This window comes from Neoarius graeffei, chromosome 2 (genome assembly GCF_027579695.1).
Source record: "Neoarius graeffei isolate fNeoGra1 chromosome 2, fNeoGra1.pri, whole genome shotgun sequence".
Classification (NCBI taxonomy): Eukaryota; Metazoa; Chordata; class Actinopteri; order Siluriformes; family Ariidae; genus Neoarius; species Neoarius graeffei.
Window position 1 is genome coordinate 25888859 of NC_083570.1, and position 27474 is coordinate 25916332.

The following is a 27474-nucleotide window of genomic DNA, read 5'->3' on the forward strand; positions in this document are numbered from 1 at the left end:
AGCATAACTCAAAAAGTAGTAAATGGATTTTGATGAAATTTGGAGGAAAGGTGGACCATGGGCCAAGGACCAGTTGATTAGATTCTGATGCAAATCTAGATATGTATGTGGATCCAGGATTTTTGCATCCATTCCCAATGTAACTCGAAAAGTGGAATGAATTTTGATGAAATTTGGTGTACAGCTTACCCTAGGTTCAAGTGATTTTGACTTTGATGTTGATATGCAGCTTGGTGGAGGTATGCACTCTGAGTGCCCTTGTTTGGTGCTGTATTATCAGTCCAGTGAGACGTTATTGGTTGTTCACTGCACCTACATCATGCTACATCACGTTACCAGTGCATTTACAATGGCGTTTGATAAGAGAAATAAATTTTTTCTTCTGTAAATATAAGGGAAGGCAGTCAGGTTTTATTGTTGGCTCTTAAAAACAAAACTGCAAGAGTGTCTTTTCTCATTCTCGTTTTCTTATTTTTCTCCCTTTCCAGAAACTGAATGTATACAATGTTGAGCATTCAGCTTGTTCATGTGAGCGCCACTGTAGGAATTGGGAATGTATCAGTGCAAACACTGGACTTAAAGTTCCGGAAGACAATAGGCTCAGTTAGTTAGAGATCTAGGAGATGACAAGAATGATGATGCTTAAGGCGGTATTAGTTGCTTAAAGTTAAAGCCTTGTTAACTGATCTGTTTGAACAGAGTGTACAGGTGAGGGGGTGAGAGATTTGGACAGCCTAAAGGATTAAAGCACTGCTTCATTGTTCCCTCTCAGAAGAAATGAAGCAAGTGACTAAATATCATTGTAGCAGGTAGAAATAAAAAAAAAAAAAATCATTAAATTTAAATAAATCTGGCAAAGACATGAGCTCTTGGGCATACTATTGTTTTGATATTGGATGTTATAATACTGTGTCTAGTATTGGCCAAAATGATGGCATGGTTTGACGTACTGAAGACGATATGGCCAAAAGTTTATGGACACCAATATGTGGTTCTTCTGTTACCACAAAGTTGGAAGCACACAATTGTCTAGAATGTCTTTGTATGCTGTAGCATTTACCATTTTACTTCACTTGAACAAACCTTTAGAAGCATGATGTCCCTGGGGTCCATGAAGACATGGTTTGCCAAGGCTGGAGTGCAAGACCATAAGTGAACACCTGAACCTTCTTTACATTTCAGTTAGCTTACAGCAGGCTTTAGATCATTTAATGTTGACCATAGTAATACCATACACCAACATTAAAGCTGGCTAGCTTGTTTCGAGGCTGCTTGTTGCTGATCGACAGTATCAGTCTAGATTGTTGCATGGATATTTGAAGTTCATTGTATTAGAACAGTAACTGTAAAGTGTGTGATTTACATTGCTTTATATGAGCGGTATGTGTTCTAACAGAGCAAACCTGGGTATGAGTCCTGGGTATGACTTTAAACTGCAACCAGTGGTGAGTCTCAGGTCCGGGAGGACTTGAGTATTGGGGAACATGGAGTCACCCCTTAATCACCATTGCTCCCAGGTCCACTCTGACCCGGAGTGGTAACACCTGCCTGGGTTCCAGCTATGGGTTAAATAGTACATCACCAATAAGGTGCTGGCAGCAGGGCGCTTTTTGGTGCAGTGTGGCAGATGAACCCAACAGGGTCAATGGCACACCACCAGATGGCATGTGGAAGAGCCACTCAAATGGCCAATGGATGATATCACTCAGCAAGTCAGTTGTCACTGTGGGGCAACTTCCATACCTGTCAGGTCTAAGGCACTTTTGTGCACCACTTGCCATCAGGTCTGTAGGTCCAGAGAGACAATGCGATGGGGGCATGACATTGTTTGGCTTGCCTTACTGTGCAAGCTGTTTCGTTAGGAGAGAATAGTACGCAAGCGCTCACAAGGCCAGACGTTCCGTGGTGGCTCGGCTGGGCCATTCATGCCGCCGCTACTGGCGACTCTGGTGCAGGCCTCATGGGCCATCTATGCTTCTGCACATCCTAATGAAACAGTCATCATCACTAGGAATGGACAGCTAACAATGACAAATGAAGCAAACAAAAAACGCCCTTTCATGAAGGCATCCATGGTGGTAGGTTGTAGGTCCCCCCTCCCCCCACTTGCAAATTACTGCTTATAAGGCTGTGTGAGCACAGCATAAATCTGGAAATGAGATATTCAAAAATGTACATGCGTGTGATGGTCAAGTGTCCTCAAACCTTTGGCCATACAATGTATCGGACACAGTCAAATTCTTTTGAATTTTAAAGGGTGGACCCATAAAGAAGCATCCAAACCCCTGAATCCTTTCTGCATTTGCTCAAACCTGGATGAGAGTTGAAACGGTGGATGCAAGCAGCACTATAAATAACACAGGATTATGCCAGAGCTGTAATGATTCCCTTTAGTTAATTATGCATGATTAGCACCTTGCTTTGTTTATGTTCGTTAACACAGAAGCTGCCTCCTTTGTACTTGCACAGTAATCATTTCAAGCCATCTGTTTGTGATGTTTATCTCTTTTGAACATGTCTTTGTGTTGCTTTCCTATACATCACATGACCAGAAAGTGATGAGTAAGCAATCCTTGTTCTTTACGACCTGGATCCAATTATGTATCTGTGCACTAAGTGATGGGTCCTGTCTCAGTCGGCTTAACAGCTTCTTTGTCCCTTTGCCCTTTATATGTCAAGACTTAAAGAATGTGCTTGACTTTATGAGCCATCCCATATTGAGAAGTTCGTACATAATTGGACATCATTGCCTTTTGTTCTGTAGGCTAAGAAATGGGAATTCCTGGGTGAATGCTATGGGGTGGTGTGGGGTCAGTCATCAATCTGGAGGACTTGATATTTGTTTGGCCCAGCCTGAATGGAAAAGTGAAGGACTCCCGGTCAATGAATTTATTGTCGTCAGTGCTGTAGCAGCTCGATTTATTTGAGCCTTTTCTCATAATATTTCATCCTGAATAGAATATTTAAATCCTTTTTTTTTTTTTTGGTCCAGATCAGATCTTTAACCCAGAAGTCTCTGCCTCAGGGCAACTCCATCGAAACAGTGGCACCAATCAATGTTAAATCATCCGTATCCTGTTAACTTTTGATCCTAGTGTGTCTTGGGTTTATTGATTTTATTAGTGTGAATGCAAAGTACTCTAGTGGGATCACTTTGAGTTCAACTTTCCATAAAGAACAGCTCTGTAGCATTTTAACCTTGAGCACCCAAATCCTTTGTGGAAGTAATTCGGTGTAATGTGTGGAACATGAAATGCTGCTCATGCCTAGAAGCTTCTTGTCTGCCAACTCTGAGGTAATACGAGAGAATGTTGACACGCATTAACATAACCCTCATTATACATGCTTAGTGTTTTTCATTAGTAGCCCCATCCTTTTATACAGTAGTTACCTCCCTCACTGGGATGCATTTGTCCCAGAAAGTAATCTTGCTTCTGTTTTTGGGACAGCTTTCAAAGTCATTGACTGATGCATTTGCTGGTTTTAATGCATAAAAAAGGGTGAAGTCTAGCTGCTGAACCCTGGTCAATCTTCTAAGCCACTCTCTTTTGCTAGATCTTCTTGCATGTGTTTGGGGGTGTGGTTAAAGTGAATTTTAATGTCCCTGAACCACACTTTTTTTTTCCTTGTACAAAGCAACAATCATTGTTGATTGACCATGTGTTTTCAAACCATAGCTGATCCAAAAAGCCATAAATTAATGGAAAATCAATAAGATCAGCCAATTTTCATGGAATCTGCAGAGACTGAACTGGAAGATCCCAAAGGGGTGCATGACCCCACACATGTAACAATCGAGGTATCAATTTCATTCATGTGCGCAACAGTGGTTAGGCCAGTCTCAATATGGAATCACGTTTTGGCAAGAATTCTGATAGTGATTCCTATTCTTATATATTGGATGAAGGGGCAGATGATTATCAAGGATATTCCGGAGTAAATGGTTATCTTTTCGAGTCCCCAAGATGAGAAACTGCTAGTTCACTCAGTTCACGACAGTCCCACTCACTGGCGATAGCACATCACCAGCCAGAGAGATTTGGAAACACAGATTGGTTTATGGATTTTTATTCTAAGCTGGCCACTGCAAAATATAGGGAAAATATTTACATGTACCTCAATAAATGCAGAAATATAATCTTTAAAGCATACACTTATTCAGTGTAATTATTGAAAGAAAATATGACGTGGGCGATATTGGGGGAATTAACGAACTGTCCAAATGTCAGATCAAATGCCATTTATTAAATAAATGGGTTTCTTTTTGCTCCAGTAATTCCCATGTGGTCATTCTGGTGGTGATGAACACTTGATGAATCAGATTTTATTAGCAGTAGGTGATACAAAATCTGCCCACTTTGTTTACACAAACCTCACCCACTGTCACTTTTTAAATTAGTGTCATTTCTCAGAAATTCATGAACTGAATGTCCTGTTGTATGATTTGAACATCCAAACACAATGCAGCGCTTTTCCGTCGTTATTTTTGTAAGCTTTCAACAATATCCGATTTCAGCGAGTAAACAAGCATGGAGTCAGATGAACGGAAATTACCTAGATAACCGGGGTTCCACGTGTGATGTCAGGCAAGATTAGCCCTGAGGCAAGGCTGCCTTTTTCCGGGATCCGGAAGCCGTTTTTTATCAATAGTTTTGTGCTTGATGATAAAATAACACACAATTTGATATTTTCCCCCCTGGTTTATTAATTCATTTTGGTCGTTACTAATGATATATATTCATTTTAAAGAATTACACTAAGGCATTACATACACTTTAAGGCATTGGGCTACTGATTGGAAAGTTGTGAGTCTATCCATCCAGCCATCCATTTTCTACCGCTTATCTGTATCCAGGTTGCAGGGGTAGCAGCCTAAGCAAAGCAGCCCATACTTCCCTCTCCCTGGCCACCTCCACCAGCTCTTCTGGGGGAACACCGAGGCGTTCGCAGGACAGCTGAGAGATGTAATCTGTCCAGTGTGTCCTGGGTCAGCCCTAGGGTCTCTTCCCAGTGGGGCATGCCCAGAACCTCCCTTGGGAGGTGTCCAGGGGGCATCCTAACAAGGTGCCCGAACCACCTCAACTGACTCCTTTCGATGTGGAGGAGCAGAGATTCTACTCAGAGTCTCTCCTGAATGATAAAGCTTCTCACCCTGTCTCTAAGGGAGAGCCCAGCCACTCTGCAGAGAAAACTCATTTCTACCGCTTGTATCCATGATCTCGTTCTTTCGGTCACTACCCACAGCTCGTGACCATAGGTGAGAGTGGGAATGTAGATGGACCAGTAAATTGAGAGCTTTGCCTTTTGGCTCAGCTCTCTCTTGACCACAACAGACCGGTTTAGCGTCCGCATCACTGCTGACGCTGCCCTGATCCGTCTGTCCAACTCTTGCTTCCCTTTACCCTCACTTCTGAACAAAACCCAGAGATACTTAAACTCCTCCAATTTAGGTAGCAACTCCCTCTGACCCAAAGTAGGCAATCCACCTGTTTCTGGTTGAGCGCCATGGCCATGGACTTGGAGGTGCTGATCCTCATCCCAGCAGCTTCGCACTTGGCTGCAAACTGTCCCAGCGCATGCTGTAAGTCACAGATTGATGAAGCCAACAGGACCACATCCACAAAAAGCAGAGACGTGATCCTGCTGCCACCAAACCAGGCACCCTCTGCCCCTTGGCTGCGCTTGGAAATTCTGTCCACAAGTTATAAGGGTAAGTTATGAACAGAACCGGTGACAAAGGGCAGCCATGGTGGAGTCCCATATGCACCGGGAATGAGTCTGACTTACTGCCAGCAATGAAAACCAAACTCCTGCTCCGGTCATACAGGGTCCGAATGGCCTGCAGTAGTGGGCCCTGAACCCCATACTCCCAAAGCAACCCCCCCCCCCCAGGCACCACGAGGGACATGGTTGTAAGCCTTCTCCAGGTCCGCAAAACACATGTAGACCGGTTGGGCAAACTCCCATGCACCCTCCAGTACCCTTGCAAGGGTAAAGAGCTGGTCCAGTGTTCCATTACCAGGATGAAAATCGCATTGTTCCTCCTGAATCTGAGGTTTGACTATCAACTGGACTCTTCTCTCCAGCACCCCAGCATAGGCTTTCCCAGGGAGACTGAGAAGTGTGATTCCCCCAATAGTTGGAACACACTCTCCAGTCCCCCTTTTTAAAAAGGGGGACCACCACCCCAGTCTGCCAATCCAGAGACACTGTCCTCGACCTCCATGCAATGTTGAAGAGGCGTGTCAGCCAAGACAGCCCAACGACATCCAGTGCCTTCAGGAACTCGGGACGAATCTCATCCATCCCTGAAGCCTGGCCACCGAGGAGCTTTTTAACCACCTCTGCACCCTCAGCCCCTGTGATGGGTGAGTTCTTCCAAGTACCCTCAGATGACATGAAGGTGGGATTGAGGAGATCCTCGAAATATTCCTTCCACCGCCAGACGATGTCCCCAGTTGAGGTCAACAGCACTCTATCCTCACTGTAAACAGTAGGGACAGAGCACTGCTTCCCCTTCCTGAGCCGCCGGACGGTTTGCCAGGATCTCTTTGAGACCGGCCAAAAGTCACTTTCCATGGCCTCACCAAAAACTCCGGTGTGGGAGGAGTTTGTTTTAGTGACTGCCAGAGCCATGTTCCGCTTGGCCCGTTGGTATCTGTCAGCTGCCTCTGGAGGCCCACAGGCTAACCAAGCCTAATAGGACTCCTTCAGCTTGATGGCTCCCCTCACCACAGGTGTCCACCACTTGATTTGGGGATTACCGCCACGACAGGCACCAACATCCTTGCAGCCGCAGCTCTGCACGGCCGCCTCAGCAATGGAGGTGCGGAAACATGGTCCACTCAGACTGACTGCCCCCATCCTCCCCCAGAATGCAGTTGAAGCTCTGCCGGAGGTGGCAGTTGAAGATCCGATGGACAGGAGCCTCCGCCAAATGTTCCCAGCATACCCTCACTACATGTTTGGGCCTACCATGTCTGTCCGGCCTCCTCCCCCGCCATCTGATCCAGCTCGCCACCAGGTAGTGATCAGTTGATAGCTCTGCTCCTCTCTTCACCTGCGTGTCCAAGACATGCGGTCGTTGATCAGATGAAATGACCACAAAGTCAGTCATCAATCTACAGCATAGGGTGTCCTCATGCCACGTGCACTTATGGACACCCTTATGCTCAAACTTTGTATTCGTTATAGCCAAACTGTGCATGGCACAGAAGTCCAACAACAGAACACCGCTTGGGTTCAGATCGGGCAGGCCGTTCCTCCCAGTCGCACCCCTCCAGGTCTCACGGTCATTGCCCATGTGAGCATTAAAGTCCCCCAGTAAAACAATGGAGTCCCCTTGTGGTACACTAGCACCCCACTCAAGGACTCCAACAAGGCCAGGTACTCTGAACTACCATTTGGCACATAAGCGCAAATGACAGAGACCGTTCCCTGACCCAAAGGCACAGGGAAATGACCCCCCTCATTCACTGGGGAGAACTCCGATGTTAGCGTGCCAAACTGGGGGGCTACCAATGGCCCCACCCCTGCCTGGTGCGGCTCACCCTTGGCAACTCCAGCATAGAAGAGAGTCCAACCCCTCTCCAGGACATTTGGTTCCAGGGCCTAAGCTATGTGTTGAGGTGAGCCCAACTATATCTAGTCGGTACTGCTCAACCTCATGCACAAGCTCAGGCTTCTTTTCCACCAGAGGGGTGACATTCCATGTCCCAAAAGTCAGTTTTGTCAGCCGGGGATCAGTATGCCAGGGCCTCCGCCTTTGGCTGCCACCTGATCCACAGTGCACTGGACCCTTACGGCACCTCCTGCGGGTGGTGGGTCCACAGGTGAGTGGTTCCATGTTCCTCATTCGGGCTGGGCCTGGCTAGGCCCCACAGACAAAGGCCCAGCCACGAGGCGCTTGCCGACAAGCCCCTCCCCCAGGTCTGGCTCCAGGGTGGGGCCCTGGTATCCCTGGTCTGGGTGAGGGCACTCGGATACCTGCGTTTCCTCTCATAAGGGTTGTTCTGAACTGCTCTTTGTCTGACTTCTCATCTCGGACCTGTTTGCTTTGGGAGACCCTACCAGGGGCAAATGCTCCTGACAACATACCTCCTAGAATCCCTGAGGCACTCAAACTCCTCCACCACGTTAAGGTGGCGATTCAAGGAGGGGTTGTGAATTCAAATGCTGCCAATATTAGAAGCTTGAGCATAGCTCTTAATTCCTCAACTTCTGTGTCCTGTCTCAATTATAAATCACTTTGGAAAACATTATCAGCTAAATGAATAAATCTTATAACACTAGCTATTGATTAGCCACATAGTATATTAGCTGTGGAAGTTTTTCGTAGAATTGTGTTGGCTAGTAAATTTTAACTTTGGAATATTTATGCATGGACTTCAATTTACAAACACAAATGATTGTTCGATTAAACAAGAAATTCTGGTCTCCACTACCAAATTGTTTGGTTGTAACCTTTCTGCGATTCCAATATGGTGAACAGAAATATGGGATGCTAGCAGTGGGGAGCAACATTCTACATTTAGGACAATCCTGATCTCATGAGCATGAATGGTGCATTCTAATTAGAACACATGGTATGTCTTGCAATCTAGCATACTATAACTTGATATTAGGGTACAGTTATAGTTATGATCGGAATAAGGGCACTATCCTTGCGTTTTTGTCTCTGCTAATGCAAACCAGTGTTTTTTGGGTAATGTTTGTAGCAAAGATGCCTATTCAAGTTGCAAAGCAATCACTGGTGGAGGTGTAACAATCTCCAACTTTATTTAAGGCTAAACAATTCACGGTAATTCTTCCTGTTTATTTTACTTTATTTTTTTAAATGGCTGCTTTGCATTGTACTCCATTTTATAAAAAGATGGGTAATGTTGGAATCCCCTCTCACCCTGATGCCCAGTCAAAAGGGCAGCATTCATGAAATTTGGTCAATGTACTGTTTGTAGCTTGTTAATTATTGTTCCCATCTCTGCCAAATATCCTAAGAACAGCTTCATTCTTTGAACTGAAAGCAATCCCGTACTTCTAAACACCAGACAAGATTTTTGTGAAAGTTTAAGCAACAAGCTGAACAGTGTTTTTCCTTCCAACAAGATGCTTGTCTATTTCGAGAAGACTGTAAGTCATGAAAGCTTCTTTATTCCCCAGACACTTTGAAGTCTCTGGTATTTGGTTATTTTTATTTATTTATTTAGCCATTTTGGAATCTCTAGACAGCCCTCCTGTAGAAAAACTCTAACTTGACCTTTGACTTCTGTGGCTCCTCAGCACCTGAAGGCAGGCCCTTTGAAGGACCCACTGCTGGATGATCATGGTGATTTTAACCGCATGGTAGTGGCTATGAAGAAGATTGGATTGGACGATGCGGAGATGCTGGATCTGTTCAGGGTGGTGGCTGGAGTCCTCCACCTCGGGAACATCGACTTCGAGGAAGCAGGCAGCACTTCAGGTAAGAAATGGAGATGTGATAAATGACATCACCCTTTAGAGTTCTACAACATTCTGCCAGCTTTGTACATTGCTCTGATCTTAAACTTGTTGTATATGCGTACAAGTATACAATGGCTGCAGTATTGTCTAGTATGCTAACCTGGAGTTAGGGGTGATGGAGTATAACAAACGCATCTGTAGCACTCTTGAGGCCCTTTGGAAGTGAAGTTGGAAGCAGGCTTGAAAACTCCAGGTGCTTTGCAATATTCATTCATTCTGCCTTCTTAAATTTTATTTGAAGTTCACTTTTTTGAAAATGTATGTCGCCCTCTAGGCACACACATGCACAAACGCACAGCCCTGAGCCTTCCTCTCTCTCTCTTTCTCTCTCCCTCGTTACTGACTTCTCTCTGCAAGAATTTGAGAGAGACATAAACAGCGCTCGAAACTAACGGTGTCTCGACGTCCCGGGGACCATAAAAAATGTCATCGGGACACAAAATTATCATATCTGGGACAATCCCGGGACAATGGAAAAAAATAGATCTAGAAAAAAAGTTCTACATTAATATTATTTACAAAGCCGTAACACATACGTAGACATTCACCTAATTTGTCAATTTTAATTTTAAAACGTTAACAGCAAAAATTACATAATAGCTACACTTTCGATGCACCTGCATCAGTAGGCTACGGAGCAGCGCATTCTGTTCTAGAATCTTCGGCCGGTGTCCGCATTATATGGACTTGGAATGGAATTGCTACCGCACACGCTGCGCCGACTCTTGCCAGAACAAAAATGCTGAAGTGGTTGAAGCGGACCGACCGCGGGGAAGAAGCTGAAAGCCCAGACATAACGTCTCCGGGACCTTCAGGATCCAAAGTGTCATCGCCTGGTCTGCAGGCAACGCTAGCAACTGAATGAACTTAATGAACACTGTTAGACACGTTATAAAATACAACAGGAATGATGTGGATGATATTGACGGAAGATACCGTTCAACAGAATAAGTGAGTTTTCTTGGTGTCTTTCTTTTTCAGAAAGTTTAGTCAGTCAGCAGCACAACTAGGCTAGGACTTGGCACTATGTTGATGTTGCTAACATTTGCACCCACGTTTCGGCAGCGAAAGTTCATAAAATGGATAACGGAAAGTTCATAAAAATGGATAACGGAAAGTTCATAAAAATGGATAACGGAAAGTTCATAAAAATGGATAACGGTAATGGTGAAAATTATAAGTTGGCCTTATAAGTGCCAACAGATATTCAAGGTATAAGTAGATGAAATGAACATAAAAGGGGTCTTATTTTCAACTAAAGTGTACTGCAGATGTAGGGAGTTGAAACATTTTCTGAATGAGCTAGTTGGTCCCTTTAAATAAACGGGTATCTATTCATACAGTGAGATCGCCAAAGTTTAATAAACTGAAAATGCAATAACTAATTTTGAAGTAGATGATGTATAGGACGTGTCGCTTGTGACTTATTGTAAAAATGATATAAAAGGTTCAAAATCGCATAGTTACAAATATAATAGTAACTTCATATGATAATATTAACCACTGGTTATTTCAGAGAGGAAAAAAATGGGGACACTATTGCTTCCATTCGGGACAATACAACACAGAATTCGGGACCACTGGGGGACACAAAGAAAAAAAGTTAATTTCGGGCCCTGGACATAAATAAATTGCCAGTAATCAGACACAGGTGAAACTCCTAACATTACTAGTCAGCTCTACCTGACTCTGTGCCACCCACTCAGCATGGCAACTTTTAACATGGCAAGCCTTTTATTTATTTATTTATTAAATGTGAATGAATACAGAAACTAGCTTTTTCCATTAGCATTGCACAACATTAAATCTAACTATAAATGGATAAAACATACAGTACCAGTCAAAAGTTTGGGCACACCTTTTAATTCAACATTTATTTTTATTACTTTGAAGAATCTAAAAAAATTCATTTTTAATACATTTTTGTTAACACAATTCCGTACATGTTCCATATGTTAATAGTTTTGATGTCTTCAATATTGTAGAAAAGTCAAAATACAGAAAATCCTATGAATGAGTAGGTGTGTCCAAACTTTTGATTGGTATTGTATGTTTAGTAGGAGGAGGAGTAATAATAAGAAGAATGATTATCTCATTAGCTTATAGATTCCTACATAAATCCACTTTTATTATTTTTGATTTACTTTTTTTTTTAAAACTATCCTCACCCAAGTGACATACAAGATATAGTTGGCTATGGTTTCCTGCTGTGTTTGAGCGAAGGATGATAAGGTACTTTTAAGAGCTACTGATAGACATGCTTGTGGTGCTGGAGCAGAGGAAGCCACAAGCAGAAGTGTCTGTCTGACTTTGCTACAAACTAATGTCCTCTCAGCTTGTGTGTCAATTCTGTTTCTCACACCTCACGATGATCAATTGCTTTAATAACGCAAACAACTTGAAGCTCATCCAGCTGAATCTCAAACAAATGAAAGCTGTCATCGTGCTGACTCTTCATAGCATAGTCTACTGCTGATGTACTGTAGCAGCTAACTTTCATTTTGAAACCTCGTACATTTGCCTCGCTGCCCTGTTTTAAGGTAGTCCATTTATTTAATAATGCAATTGTACTAAAGTCATGTAAACATTTGGTGTAACATAGTCAAGCTTAAATTCTGAGGACAAAAAATCCTCTGACGTTTCAGGCATGAGAATACAGTACCATTTGGAGTGGAGATAGATGTGATGTCCTTGAATTTCCAGCTCTGGTGAGAAAAGTGATCGGAGGTCTGCTGCTGTTCATTGTGGGTTGCATTTTCTTTTTTTTTTTTCTTGCCGTTTTGCTTACTGTACTCTGGGGAAATGTGACCATTTACAGTTGTTCATGCTCTGGGGCTGTTTTGCTGTCAGTGGAACTGGTTCATTGCACAAAGTGGATGGAATAATGAAGGAGGAGGACTACCTCAGAATTCTTCAGCATAAACCATCAGAAACTTGAACACGACTTGGGAGTTACAACAGGATAATGAACCCAAACACGCATCAGAGCTGGTTGTGGAGGATAAAGCAGGCTAACATTAAGCTTAAAACAAGTCCTGACTTCAAACCTATTGAAAATATATAGACTGTGCTTATAAATCGAGTCCTTGGCAAGGAAAAAAACAAATTTAATTGAATTTTACCATGAGTTGTGAAATATCCAACCAGAATTCTGCCAGAAGCTTGTTCATGGTAAACAAAAATGTTTGGTCAAGGTGAATGTTGCAAAGAGACATTTTACCCAAATATTAGGTGTGCTGTATGTATATTTTTGACCACAACTGTATTAACATTGATCTTGGTAGCTGGTTCAGAGGTCTTGGTGAATTCATTCATTCATTCATTCATTCATTCAGTGACTCACATTTAATAACCAGTCATTTGAGAGGAGGAGGAGGAGGTGGCATCCTGAAGTGTAACTAACTATGTACATCACTGCTGGATCGCATAAGTATTACTAGATGTAGAATTTATTTATTTATGCTCCCATTCCTCTAATTTTCTCCTCCAGTTTGGTCAACCATATCTTTTCATAGGGCAGTGTAACACTTGGCGTCAGGGCAGGAATTTCACGAGGGCCCTCTCAATTTGGCCTTGTGCCCTTGGAAAAAAATATCTGCCGTAAGGCCACAGTGGCCTTGATGCCCTGTGGTTTTGCGGTTTTGTAGTCTGCCTCGTGACTGCCAATAGGCTTTAGCATCACCTGCGTCTATTGAGGAAAAAATATGTCTCTTGATGACATTCTGGATTCTTATTGAGCAACTCATCAGTGGTGGATCGGACTCGAGCCTGGGATGAACCGCTCCGACATGCTATAATGACACCAATCTATCAGCAGCCAACCAGGAGACTTAAACTCATCCCCCACCCACTTGTGTCTGCGTCTGAGACATTGAATTTTCACAGAAGGAGGGAAGAAGTAGACTGAGGTAAGACTGTGTGATAAATTAACAAATGAATAAGATAGGAATTTCAACATATAGGGCTTAAGTTTGTTACTGTTAAATAAGCATTGCTTGTACAGTAACGTTATGTCGTTACAACGTTGACCCACTTTTAACGTGCCGAGTACCAACTGTAGCCGGTAACAAATGCTAATTAGCTTGCTGTCAAAAGTGCAAAGACCTTAAATTGCTCTGTGTAAATTAGAAAATGGCGCAACTTCCTCTGTAGCCGTCAGCGGATAAGCACAGACTTGTCGAGTTTTGAGCCAATCACAATGGGGCAGCACTGTGGCCTGAGGTAAAAAATGATAGTTTAAGTTTGTTTAAATTACAAAAATGAGTACACCCAATGACTGTCTCATATACTCTTCATATACTCATACCGTTTAAGTATGAACAACCGTTAAACTAATCTTTAAAAGTGGTATTTACTCAAACTGTTTGCATAGAATGAACTTTCAGGTTAACAGTGAATAGTGTTGCAGTGTTCTGCAAATTTGCAATTTAATATTTCAGATCTTGAGACATGAAAGTGCTATTTTAAAAAATGAAAGGTCAGAAATGTTTTCTTTGTCGTCTACCGTATTTAGTTAATTTTATTTCCTCAATAATTTTCCTTGATTGAGAAATCGGTCTGGGCTCTTATGGGTTAATCAGTAGCCTGCATGCTAGTATATGTTCCATTTACAGTCAAACATTTTGATGAACTCCAGGCTCAATTTTGATTAATCAAAAATCTGTGGAGTAGTACAGTCTGAAGATGCTCTTGCACATTCGGTGTCAGTTGAACAAAAATTATGGGAGGATATAGGTTTAAGTTTTAAAATTTTTGACGTGAGTGATGGATTGATAAGTTTAGATGTGTTCAATATTTTATCTTCAGGCATAATAGTGTAGGAGATGTTTCTTTACCTGCTTGATAGTTTCGACTGAGACTCCAATCTTCCTCAGAAGAGTCATTAGTCCTTAAATTAAATTCATTATAGACGTGAACTTAAAATCATTGTTTTATTTTATGGCCCTGGTGCCCTGGCTTTTGGCCTTCGTGCCCTCAAAAAATTGACAGCACAAAAGGCCAAGTGGTCTTGCCCCTAAAATGACAATTCCAGGCCTGCTTGGCGTACAGCACTATCTGCCTTCTTGTGCCTACATTTCCATGATTAGCCATCATTGCCATTCTTTCCACCAAATTATTGCTTCCTGGGCTTCTGATCAAGGTACAGCTGTGGAATTGTAGGGATGTGAAGTCACGATCTCCTGATGTAATGCTTTTCTATTGAACTTAAGAGATTTGTCATAAACCTCTGACAAATTCGTAAAATATGAGACTATAGAGTTGTCAAGATAGGGAAGTTGGTTCTCTTATTAGTCAGTGGTGAAACACAAAGCAGTGATTTTGTAAATTGCTTCTTATATCTTCCAGTTGTGGAATTATACATAATGAATGGTCAATCAAATTGAATGCAAATAAACAATTGACAAATTCATTTACTGTATACAACATTGTGAATTTGCAAACCTTGGTAAAACAAGTCCATAGAATTAAAATAACAAAAGAAACAAAAAAAAACAAAAACAAAAAAAACCCTTGGCATTCTCAAGGTGGACCATTTCACAAATTCATTAGCTATCCCAAAAGGCAACTCAAAGCTCCAATGGGTTTGCCCATTCTCATGTAATATGGTAACAATAACGTATACGTATCCATTTTAATTCCAGCTTGTAATGCAACAAAACAGGACAAACACCAAGGAGGATGAATACTTTTGCAAGACACTGTATATGACTTCTCGGGAAAGGAGCAACACTCTGTAGCCAAGCATTATACTTTTTAAGAAATATCGAATGTAGCACATCTTGGTGTGTGCCCTCAGCAACACATCAAATGGAAACATTTGTGACCGTCAGTAGAGACCAAGGTTTGTTTTGTTTTGTTTTTTCCCCTTCCACTGGATGTTGCATGAAAGAAGAAAAATTGCTGATAGACACTTCAATAAAAATGGCTATTGAGCTTATCGACATCTAGAATGAATGATGGTTGTGCAGCTGGGAAACTGTTGTACTCCCCCCCCCCCACACACACACACTCATCTCTTGATTTTCTTGCTTGAATGGTGTGACCTCACTTTCAGTCAAAGCAAATGGAGAATATTTTGAGCTGTGAAATAAAATCACTGTTTGACGAGATAGTATTGGTTAACCCTATTTAGGAAGCTATAACATTTTTAAAAATAATCATGTTTTAAGTGGAAAGAGATACGGTTTCAGCAAGTGAAAAGCATAACCAGGCCTACAACGAAGAAAGAAGAAAAGTAAGGAAGAAAAAGTAAACTTTTCTACTTTATGCATTTCTTGCATGTTGAAGTTTTTCCTGAACCAAAACTTCAGAACTTCAAACCTCAGAAGTGGGAAGTTGGAGCTTGGAATTACATCATTTTTGACCCTTTTTTTTTTCAAACTACAAAAGTGAATAGAGAAGAAAAAAAAGACAAACTCATTTAAAGGTAAAGTGCTGTTTTGTTTACTCATGATTCTGCAAGCAGCTATTTTGATTGTCACTTGCAAAACCAGTTGAGGAGACCATACCTAGTTCTCAGGTAGGAATTCCGAGTTGAGTCAAGTGATAAGACTGAGTATCCCCCTGTCCTACACCTCAGGAACTAATCAGCTGTTATGTTGGGAATAAAGAAAACCCCTAGAATATGCAGGAGAGGGAGTAGTCTAGGATCAGGGTTGGGAAGCTATCCACTGGACAGAATCAGAGATCCTAAGTCCAAGTCCTAAGAAGGAGGTTTACATTAAAAAGGGAGAGGACTTGCCATAGATCCTTGAGGTACACCAGTCATCAGGTGATCTTGTACGACTTATTGGATCACAGAGGTATTTATTTATTTATTTATTTATTTATTTATTCATTCCCTGTGTTCTGCCACCGGAGATGTCTTTGTAGGAGACATGCAGTGTAAGTTTGGGCTGTGTGGGCACCAGAGACAGCTGGCAACATGCTTTGGAGAGGAGGACATTCTGCTTTAAGCTTATTTCATGTGAATTTTTATGCGTTTATCCAGACTGCACTTCAGCTCCTTGTTTGTAATAATATGTTCTAGTTTGTGTCAGTATTGCTCAGTACTGCATGTATGTGTTTCCCAGGAGGCTGTAACTTAAAGAAGCAGTCAAGCCAGCCTCTGGAGCACTGCGCTGAGCTGCTCGGGTTGGATGAAGAAGACCTACGAGTTAGTCTCACCACCAGAGTTATGCTCACAACAGCAGGAGGCGCTAAAGGCACTTCTATCAAGTGAGACCAACTCTGCTCACTCTCTCACATTCGCACATACATACAAACACACAAATGGACACTGCTTTGTTCTTTCTTTAGGGAGCATTTCTGTGAATTGACCCGTGTTCAGTGTTTATGTGGGAAATCTTTCTGTTTAAAAGGCTGCACATGCTAATCATGGAAATGCCATGAACAGCATTGCATTATGTATTGTGACTGTATATAATGACAAAGAGATCTGGAATAGTTGTGTTAATAGACATGTAACTATTCACCTAATTCACAATTTGATTTGATTTCACGATATTGGGTTCATGATTTGATTTTCCCATGATATTTTTGAATCGTGGGGGGAAAAAATGAACAAAATTTTATTCGCAAAAAAGCAACATTTCTGTTCTTTATCAACTTCATTTTGTTAAATTAAAAGGGGGGAAAACACCTTTTGTTACATTTTCTTAATAACCAACAATAATTATTTACCCACATTTGGAAAGGTTGGAGTAAAATATAATGTATTAACTAAAATATTCCTTTTATTGGCTCAGCCTTTGGCTGAAGCCTATAGAGGCATCTGTCTGTATGTGTATGTTGAACATGCTCAAACACTAACACGAGTTAGAGCGTGTTTCAAGAATGTAAGATGGTCAGTGGTGAGCCAGCCTCATGTAGCGATTCCACAGTCACGGTGTGGCGCCACTGCGTACTGAGTATGTAAGTGCCATGTTGGATAACCCCAATTCACAATGTAATCCTCCATGGCTGAGCGGTCTAGAGCGCTGTCCAGGAAAGGAACGGATTTTGCAACGTCGATTCGGATCCTGGCATTGCTGTAAAAGCCTGAACTCAGACCTGCACAGGTCTTTAGTTAAAAATGAAAGTTAATAATAAGTAGGGCCTTTCTTAATAAAGGAGAACGGAAGGAAATTTTTTTAAAATCCAAATTCTATCTCATTTTATTAAATATAGGAATGCATTTTTGATAGTTATTTTGTCACTGCTATAGCAAGTTATGAGTGTTTGAAATATGCTATGTAATGTAATATATCAGTCCATATGTCAAAGCAATGGCCGTAAATGAGATTTGTTGAGACCTGTGCAAGACATCGTAGGATGGAAGTAAAATGTACAGCGGAAATCAAAGTGACCAACATCTGACAACGTTCCCTGGGTCTGAAATCGCTCACTCGTTCACTACTCCCTATATAAGGAATTACTATATAGAGGACTATATAGTGAGCTCATTGGTAAATGAAAAAAATGCTTTCGGACACTCGTCTGTCGTGCTGGTATTTACGTCATTACTATTGCACAATTAAAACATGCCAGATCAGTCAACTGGTGGGTTTTCAAAATAATAAATACATGCATGTATTTTTGTGATCAGTCCATATTATACCGAGTGTATTTCCCACATTTTAATCAATACAAAGTACCTGCATCTTTCAGTTTTTTTGTTTTTTTTTTAAATCAAGGCTGAATACTTTCTTCTTTACTGCTGCCTTTTATTAAATCAAATTTGAGACTTTTTAAATTTGATTTCTTTCAGCGCGACTGCAATGCATGATGGGATATATTGCTTTGGTTAGTGACCATCGTTGCACACTTCTTTTCATGATGCATTGTGGGATACTTTTGAGTGCACTATATAGGGTGTAAATAATCCTCACCTAAGGTTTCGGACAGCACTACAAAATGGCGTCCCCACTATATAGTGCCCTATATAGTCAGTAGGGAGCGATTTCAGACACAGGGGTTGTCAATAGACGCGTGCGCCCTCTTTCGAATGCTGATTTAATCAAGCCGGAAGTTTTGCTTGTTTTGATAGCGATCAGAAAAGTTTGAAAAAAGTAGGCAATAATCGTCATTTAAACTCGTTTTGGTGCAATATTTCGTTTGGGAAACAGTTTTCAAAATGGTGGCACTGACACCTGACTGACACTTCACGTTTCGAAGTCCCTCACAAGTCTCGTGAAGATCGCGCAGATAAGCGACGCCTGCTGTGGACCAAATGAACTACATTCAACATGGCTAAAAACCGAATAGGCTGATGAGTATAATATACGCTCATGAGCATGAATAGGGTACACACTTTTTGAATTTACCTCATTTTCATGAATACCAAATATCTTGGGTAAACACTCACTCATTATGAATGATTTGGGGATGAATCCTTTTGTGTCCTGTTTGTTAAATAAGACCCAGTGTATGCAATGGATGCTCCACCTAAATGGATCAAAAACTGCCTATTGATGTGCTGTTTTCTGTAAGGAGTCACCAGCGTCACCGCTTAAATACAGTCAGAGATAAAGCTGTAACTTTAAAAGAGATACGCAGAGCCTTTATTTTTAAATAAATTTCTGATTGGATAGTATCTCCATCCTAGACTTTTGTATGCTACAAAAATGGGAATAAAAAAATATATTTTTGAGAGTTAAAATCGACCGCAAAGTTGGCATTCGAGCTGAGCCAGCCAGCCCTGAGTGTGTGACGTCACAGCAGGAGCTGGTTTTAAGGCCGAGGCCTTTGACAGCTATAGACCAAAGTCGTATCAATAAAAATTTATGGCCAAAGTAAGAAATACCGTTACCGACTTGCTCAACTAAGACTGATTTGACTTCACTGATTGTGGGTTGACTCTCATTAAAACAGGATAGGTGTTATAACTTATGCAACATACATGTACATGCATGCATTTTCACTGATAAAATGTAAAAGGCTAATTAAATAATCAGATGAACTGAGACAATCACATTCTGAAGCAAATTAAATAATCTTATACCAGTAACTTAAACACACAATATAAGTTACATGTATTAATCCAAATGCAGGTAAACTTTTTTTTTTTTTTAATCCAAATGAGAGTTGCATCTTGCCCATCTGTGTTCTCACTTCTTGAAGGCCGATTGTTTTTGAAACAATCTGACTTTCAGTTGTCCATTCATTCACTTCTTCCACGTAAAGGCGAGATGGCAGCAATATCCAGTTTAGAAATCAGATGGCTGCTCCACTTATTCACTTTTATTCATACTGTGTATTCCCCCATTGCTGCTGGGCCCAGGCAATTACTAAAACCCAGGATGGAATAGAACGTCACCGGTTTTAGCAACAACTGTGGGGAGGTCACTGCCTAAGCTATATGTTCCATCCAGGGTTTTAGCAAAAACCCTCGGCTCACTCCAGGAGGACTGGTGGAACTGAACTTTCCTTTTAAAATTTTCCTTTTCTTGTAGTTTTCTTTTTCTTTAATTGTTGGTACTGTGCCCTCTTTTAATACGAGCTTATAGCCAACGCTCCTCAGCAGATCAGAGGTCTCGTATGAGTCTTCAGTAAAATGTGCAGAGGAGAAACCACTTCATAGGCACCCAATGCGCCTGTGAACTTCTTGCAAAACGCATCCAAATCTTTGCAGTTTGAACATTCTTGGGCCATGAATGCAACATAAATCCAGCTTCTGTCGTGTTGCTGCACCAGCCAAAAACGCATCTACATGGCATGGCGATAAATTAGCTCAAAATGGAGGATCGGAGTTGCAGTCAGCTCCTGTGTTTTAGTATAGCGGAAATGGCGACGAGATCGATAGACTTCCTGCTGTGACGTTATGGACGTCAAGGTCATTCACTCCTACCGATACCTATATAAATCACTTTTAATCATAAAAATGACTATATTAGATTTATTGTTGGCACTTAAAATTATTCCTATGCCATTCTTGAGGTCTCAAGGCATTTTATAAACAAAAGTGAGGCCATGGCTTTGCATATATGCTTTAAGTTTGCAGACACGGGAACGTCTTTTGAGTTTCTTGGTAACGCAAGCTGCATTTCAAGAAGGGAAAAAGCTGGTGATTGTAATGTTAGTGGAAATAATTAGAACAACAGCTGGTCCAGAACCTTAGACATAACTATAAATTTGATAGTTATTTAAATAAATAAACCAATGCAAATTGTTGGGGGGGGAACAGTGTAAGAGGAATTGAGTGCTTCAGGATGTCCTGTTGTGCTACAACTTCAGTGTTGAGTCATTCTTTGCACCAGGCTGCATCACACCACCCTGTTATTGATTGATTCATTCATTTCCAGTTTTGTTTTCTTCCTTCCTTAAAGGAACAGTCCACCGTACTTCCATAATGAAATATGTTCTTCTCTGAATTGAGACGAGCTGATCCGTACCTCTCCGAGCTTTGCGCGACCTCCCAGTCAGTCAGACGTGCGGTCACTCCTGTTAGCAGTGTAGCTAGGCTCAGCATGGCCAATGGTATTTTTTGGGGCTGTAGTTAGATGCGACCAAACTCTTCCACGTTTTTCCTGTTTACATAGGTTTATATGACCAGTGACATGAAACAAAGTTCAGTTACACAAATTGAAACGTGGCGATTTTCTATGCTATGGAATGTCTGCACTATAATGACAGGCGTACTAACACCTTCTGCGCGCTTTGACAGCGCATTGATACCTTCACTCGGAGTTGTACCATTTATTTATTTATTTATTTATTTTTTTATATAGACAGGGCGGATGGACCAGGGCATTCGCCCGCCTGGCCGTGCCCGACGAGGAGCGCTCTCGGCCGGCTTGGGAGGCAGATGGCAGCCCCTCCTGGAAGTGTGGTTTTACCATGGGCCTCATGCGGAAAAATGACACAGTCCCAATTTTACCATGGGGCTCGAGTTGTACCATTATTTATTTATTTATTTATTTATTTTTTTTTAGACAGGGCAGACGGACCAGGGCATTCGCCCGCTTGGCCGTGCCCAAAGAGGAGTGCAGGTATCAATGCGCTGTCGAAGCGCGCAGAAGGTGTTAGTACGCCGGTCATTATAGTGCGGACTTTCCATAGCATAGAAAATCGCCACGTTTCAATTTGTGTAACTGAACTTTGTTTCATGTCACTGGTCATATAAACCTATGTAAACAGGAAAAACGTGGAAGAGTTTGGTCGCATCTAACTACAGCCCCAAAAAATACCACTGGCCATGCTGAGCCTAGCTACATTGCTAACAGGAGTAACAGCGCGTCTGACTGACTGGGAGGTCGTGCAAAGCTCTGAGAGGTACGGATCAGCTCGTCTCAATTCAGAGAAGAACATATTTCATTATGGAAGTACGGTGGACTGTTCCTTTAAAACAGTGTTTCTCAACCTTTGGGCTGCGGAGCACCCTCTGGTGGGCCGAGATTATTTTATTTTATCCCCCACCCCCAAGTTGAAGCTAATTTTTACTCATAGTAGGGTACCATTGCTGGGTTGCATCCGACATCACATCCGCCTCAGTAAGCTACGGTCACAGGACAGCTCGCGATGCTTTTGCGATGGGTTTTTGATGAAAATGAGGCATTTTGGTGGCAATATACACGTGAGCTAAAAGTTGTGGTCACACAGCACATGAACACTTGACTGTCACAGCTCAAGCAGCTGCACTCACTCGCAGAGCGCGTTGTGCATGTACTTGGGACCCAGTCATTATGGGAAACACCTGATAGTGATTTTGAGCGCAATCAGAACATGTAGATACAGGCACTTTTCACAGAGGCTTTGCAAAGTATTATCATAGTAACGGTCACGTTTGTTTCTAGCCATGTTTATAACACTGTTTAAATACGCTGCTTCATAATTCCGCTTTAGTTTTTGTAAATATCACGTCTGCTAATAAACACTCTTCCTGCAATTAGATTCGTCTACCGCCATCTATCTTGTAGCATCCTGATCCCCAGATCTTTAACCCAGCCACATATAAAAAGTTGTACTCCTTCATGCTCTTCCAGATTTTCATCTGTGTGTCCGTGTAGAATGATGTCTGCAGCACCAGGTAGTTTGAGATGTCGGGGAACTCAACAGATGGATAATTTTCCAACTCGCAGGAAAAATCCTTCTTTGTTAGCATGTAAGGATCTAATCCCATTGAGTGGTTTCTATATCCACTTCTTTTGAGTGGACATCTTGGTTTTAATATCTTGCTTGTTTGCTGAACACAAACATGACAAGTTCTTGCGTTAATGGACCAGACTCCACTTTTGGATCAATAATTCCTTTTGATTAAGAATGCCCTGCATGCATGGTTTTATGCTGGCTTCTGGCACATCCATACAGTTTTAAATCCAATACCTACAATCAAAAACAGTTGGTTTTTATTGCATTTATTTCATTCCTGGGCTCTCATCTGTAACAGGGAGTGATGTTGCATCCCATTAATACACTTTACAATAGATTTATTAGATTCTAATAGAGTAGATGAGCCAAAATAATTGGGATCTTTTTTTAATGGGCCCTGACTTGTTACAAGTATGAATAGGTGGGCCTTAAAGTAGAAAAGGTTGAGAACCCCTGCCTTAAAACAAATCCGTGTGGGCAGTTTCCTTTACCAACTGTTGCGGTTTTGTCGTTTTTCATCTCGGTTATACAACTGCAGTTATCGTGCTGTGGATTTTTCCATACTGTTCTTCTTCTAAGTCATCTTGAACCTGCTGTGAACATCTGAGAATCGCTGAATGGCATTTGTCACCTGAGGCTGCCGTTACAAACGTCTGGTTCATAAAACTCACCCCAGTGTGCTCGTTGACCTTTGTGAATGCTGCACTGGGTGATGAGACAGGAAAGGATGACTGAGCTGGTAGAAAGCCACACACAAACAGGTCTGTTTTGGTGAGTGGAACATCGTGCTTTTTATCCATTTATAGTTGCATATTTAATTTTGTGGAACATCTGCAAAGCAAGTTACAGTACTTTCTATTATCATTACATTATCACATAAACAATCATTTATATGTACAGTGGCATTTGAAAGTTTGTGAACCCTTTAGAATTATCTATATTTCTGCATAAAGATGACCTAAAACTTGAGATTTTCACACAAGTCCTAAAAGTAGATAAAGAGAACCCAGTTAAACAAATGAGACAAAAATATTATACTTGGTCATTTATTTATTGAGGAAAATGATCCAATATTACATATCTGTGAGTGGCAAAAGTATGTGAACCTCTAGGATTAGCAGTTAATTTGAAGGTGAAATTAGAGTCAGATGTTTTCAATCAATGGGATGACAGTCAGTGGGCACCATTTTATTTAAAGAACAGGGATCTATCAAAGTCTGAACTTCACAACATGTTTGTGGAAGTGTATCATGGCATGAACAAAGGAGATTTCCGAGGACCTCAGAAAAAGCATTGTTGATGCTCATCAGGTTGGAAAAGGTTACAAAACCATCTCTAAAGAGTTTGGACTCCACCAGTCCACAGTCAGATTGTGTACAAATGGAGGAAATTCAAGACCATTGTTACCCTCCCCAGGAGTGGTCAACCAACAAAGATCACTCCAAGAGCAAGGCGTGTAATAGTTGGTGAGGTCACAAAGGACCCCAGGGTAACTTCTAAGCAACTGAAGGCCTCTCTCATATTGGCTAATGTTAATGTTCATGAGTCCACCATCAGGAGAACACTGAACAACAATGGTGTGCATGGCCAGGTTGCAAGGAGAAAGCCACTGCTCTCCAAAAAGTCAAATCAAGTTTCAAATCAAATCAAGTTTATTTGTACAGCGCTTTTAACAATAAACATTGTCGCAAAGCAGCTTTACAGAATTTGAACGACTTAAAAGATGAGCTAATTTTATCCCTAATCTATCCCCAATGAGCAAGCCTGTGGCGACGGTGGCAAGGAAAAACTCCCTCAGACGACATGAGGAAGAAACCTCGAGAGGAACCAGACTCAAAAGGGAACCCATCCTCATTTGGGCAACAACAGACAGCCTGACTATAATATTAACAGTTTTAACAGGTATAACCCTCAACTGTCCTCATGGGGCCGTCCTTCACAGGAGTGGGGCGATAAAACTCCGACCAGACACAGGGCACCAGGATGGATCAAGCAGGTCCGAGGGGCAGAAGAGGCCAGCATCTCAATCCCAGGATCAACATGTAACTCAGAGGGACAGATGGGGGGGGGGGGGGGGGGAGAGAGAAAGAAAACATGTTGTTAGGTATGCCCTAAAAATGACAAGTATTAAATCTGTGTGGTAGGCTCGCAGAGACGAGAGTCTTTACATCAGGCATGACACACAATGGCATGTTAATATGGTAAAAAAAATATATCATGACCTGCTCTGGCTGGATGCTTGATTGGGTGATGGGAGCACACTCCTCAGCAATGATGAGATGCAGATGGGACCCTTAGGCCTGGCCAAGACAATTCAGTTACATTTCACCGGGTCTGGGACATGCGACAGAATGTCTGATGGCCGATTCCCTGCAGGCTACGATAGCCAGTCGAGGTCCCCACCGTCTCCACCAAAAGATTTCCTGTTGACTCCATGTAACTCAGAGGGACAGATTTGGAGTGGGGGGGGGGAGAGAAAGAAAACACAGGTGGTTAGGTATGCCCAATGTCACCTGAATAAGTAGGAACAGTATACATATTGCACCGAGTACAAGCAGGGACTCCGGCAACTAACTATGACAGCATAACTAAAAGGAGAGAGCCAGAAGGTAACACAGGCATGAGGGAGCCCCGGGACATAAAGCAGCCAGCCACTGCACCGTCAACAAACTCGAGTGAGCAAGCGAGTGGGGACTGACAGCATCCATACATCCCAGTTTACCAAAACACTCTATGTCTGAGGACCCTCCAGATCTACTCCTTTACCTCATAAACACCATTAATAAAAGGCTTGACTAAACAGATATGTTTTCAGCCTAGACTTAAATGCTGAGACTGTGTCTGATTCCCGAACATTACTTGGAAGAACATTGCTGCTCATCTGCAGTTTTCTAAAGATCACGTGGACAAGCCAGAAGGCTATGAGAAAATGTTTTGTGGATGGATGAGACCAAAATAGAACTTTTTGGTTTAAATGAGAAGCGTTATGTTTGGAGAAAGGAAAACACTACATTCCAGCATAAAAACCTTATCCCATCTGTGAAACATGGTGGTGGTAATATCATGGTTTGGGCCTGTTTTGCTGCATCTGGGCCAGGATGGCTTGCCATCATTGATGGAACAATGAATTCTGAATTATACCAGCAAATTCTAAAGGAAAATGTCAGGATATCTGTCCATGAACTGAATCTCAAGAGAAGGTGGGTCATGCAGCAAGACAACGACCCTAAGCACATAAGTCGTTCTGCCAAAGAATGGTTAAAGAAGAATAAAGTTTGTTTTGGAATGACCAAGTCAAATTCCTGACCTTGGTCCAATTGAAATGTTGTGGAAGGACCTGAAGTGAGCAGTTCATGTGAGGAAACCCACCTACATCCCAGAGTTGAAGCTGTTCTGTATGGAGGAATGGGCTAAAATTCTTCCAAGCCAGTGTGCAGGACTGATCAACAGTTACCGGAAACATTTAGTTGCAGTTATTACTGCACAAGGGAGTCACACCAGAAACTCTGTTTCCGAGATTAAAGTCATACATATATGAGAAAAAATTTGGATAGTCTCCGAAATTATAAAGTCATAAATTTGTGTGGCAAGCAAAAAAAAAAAACCCTCAGAAATTCTAAGATTAAGGGGGGGTTAAGGAGAAAAGACTCAAATTCCAAGATTAAAAAGTCAAAAATTATGAGGGGGGGACAGCTTGTGTTCTGAGATTTTAAAAAGGGGAAAAATTACAATAAATAAAACTTCAGAAATTCTAAGATTAAAAAGTCCCATATTTCTGACAAAAAAAAAAACTTGGAAAAGTGTTTGTTTGGGGTGGGGTCCTTCCCATCAAGGAACCAGATCACTTTACTTTGCAAGGGTGGATCAATATCACCATACCACAGATGCCACAGCTGAACTGAGAGTTAAAAGAACTGCACTGAGCTGGAAGCCAGGAAGCTTGTTTTTGATTGTTGTGCTTCCTGGAGGCATCGGGAGATGAATGTATAAACCATACAGCTTTGTTTCTCCAGGTCTTTTTTTCCTTCCTTATGTTTATAAATGTATAATTTATTGTGCTCTATCTGTGGCAGAAGTTTTAAGAACGACCGCGGCGTGAGAATTCACCAAGGCAAGTCCAAGTGCAAGGAGCAGTTGCAGCAGCGCAAAACATCTAACACAGCCCAGAGACTAATCTCAGGGTTTGTTAGCTCTGTTTGTCAGTCGATGGAGGACCAGAGTCAGGAGGCACACCACAGTGCTCAGGACCTCCTAGCTGAACCTTCTCCGAGTATAAGGAGGAGCCAAGAAGCCCACAGAGTGGAAGGCTTGCTGAAGAAGCCACGGTTGAACCTGCCATCAGCCACGGACTGCAGATGGGCACAATTGGATGAAGACCTCAGCATCATCCTTGACAACACTTTGAAAGGGGATGCTGTAAAAAAGATCAAGACTTTGGTGGAGACTGTGTATCAAACATGTTACGACAGATTTGGAGTCAAGGAAGGAAAGCCTGATAAACAGCCATCAGGCCCCAGCAGAAGGCAATGGCGAATTGCTGAAATGCGCCAAGACCTGCGAGCATTTAAGAAGAGGTGGCGGAGGGCAGAACACCAGGAGAAGGAAGCACTGAGCGAGCACTGCGGAGAAACCTACTCCAGTTACAAAGGGCAGAGGCAATTCGGAGAAAACAGAAAGAGAAGTGCCAGCAGCGGAAATAATTCTTTAACAATCCATTCCGCTATACATCTGACCTCCTTGGCCAGCCAAAAAGCGGAAGACTGGCGTGTTCCAAGGAGGAAGTGGAAGATGCCATCAAGGCAGTGCATAGTGACCCCAGCAGGGATCTACCACTGGGAGAGTGCCCCTTCCCAATTCCAAAGCTCAATCCAAGCACCCCTTTCAACATGGCAGACTTCACTTTTG

At 42.0% G+C, this 27474-nt stretch overlaps 1 protein-coding gene across 5 annotated transcripts in view; it reads left to right on the plus strand.

Annotated features, from left to right (window-relative positions):
• Positions 1 to 27474, plus strand: part of myo6a (myosin VIa) — a 249236-nt gene that overhangs the window by 94430 nt on the left and 127332 nt on the right. For all 5 annotated transcript variants that reach the window (XM_060914031.1, XM_060914027.1, XM_060914026.1 and 2 more), the window contains 2 exons: positions 9280 to 9460; positions 16575 to 16719. In XM_060914031.1, the coding sequence (XP_060770014.1) occupies positions 9280 to 9460; positions 16575 to 16719 (326 nt within the window). The remainder of the gene's footprint in view (positions 1 to 9279; positions 9461 to 16574; positions 16720 to 27474) is intronic.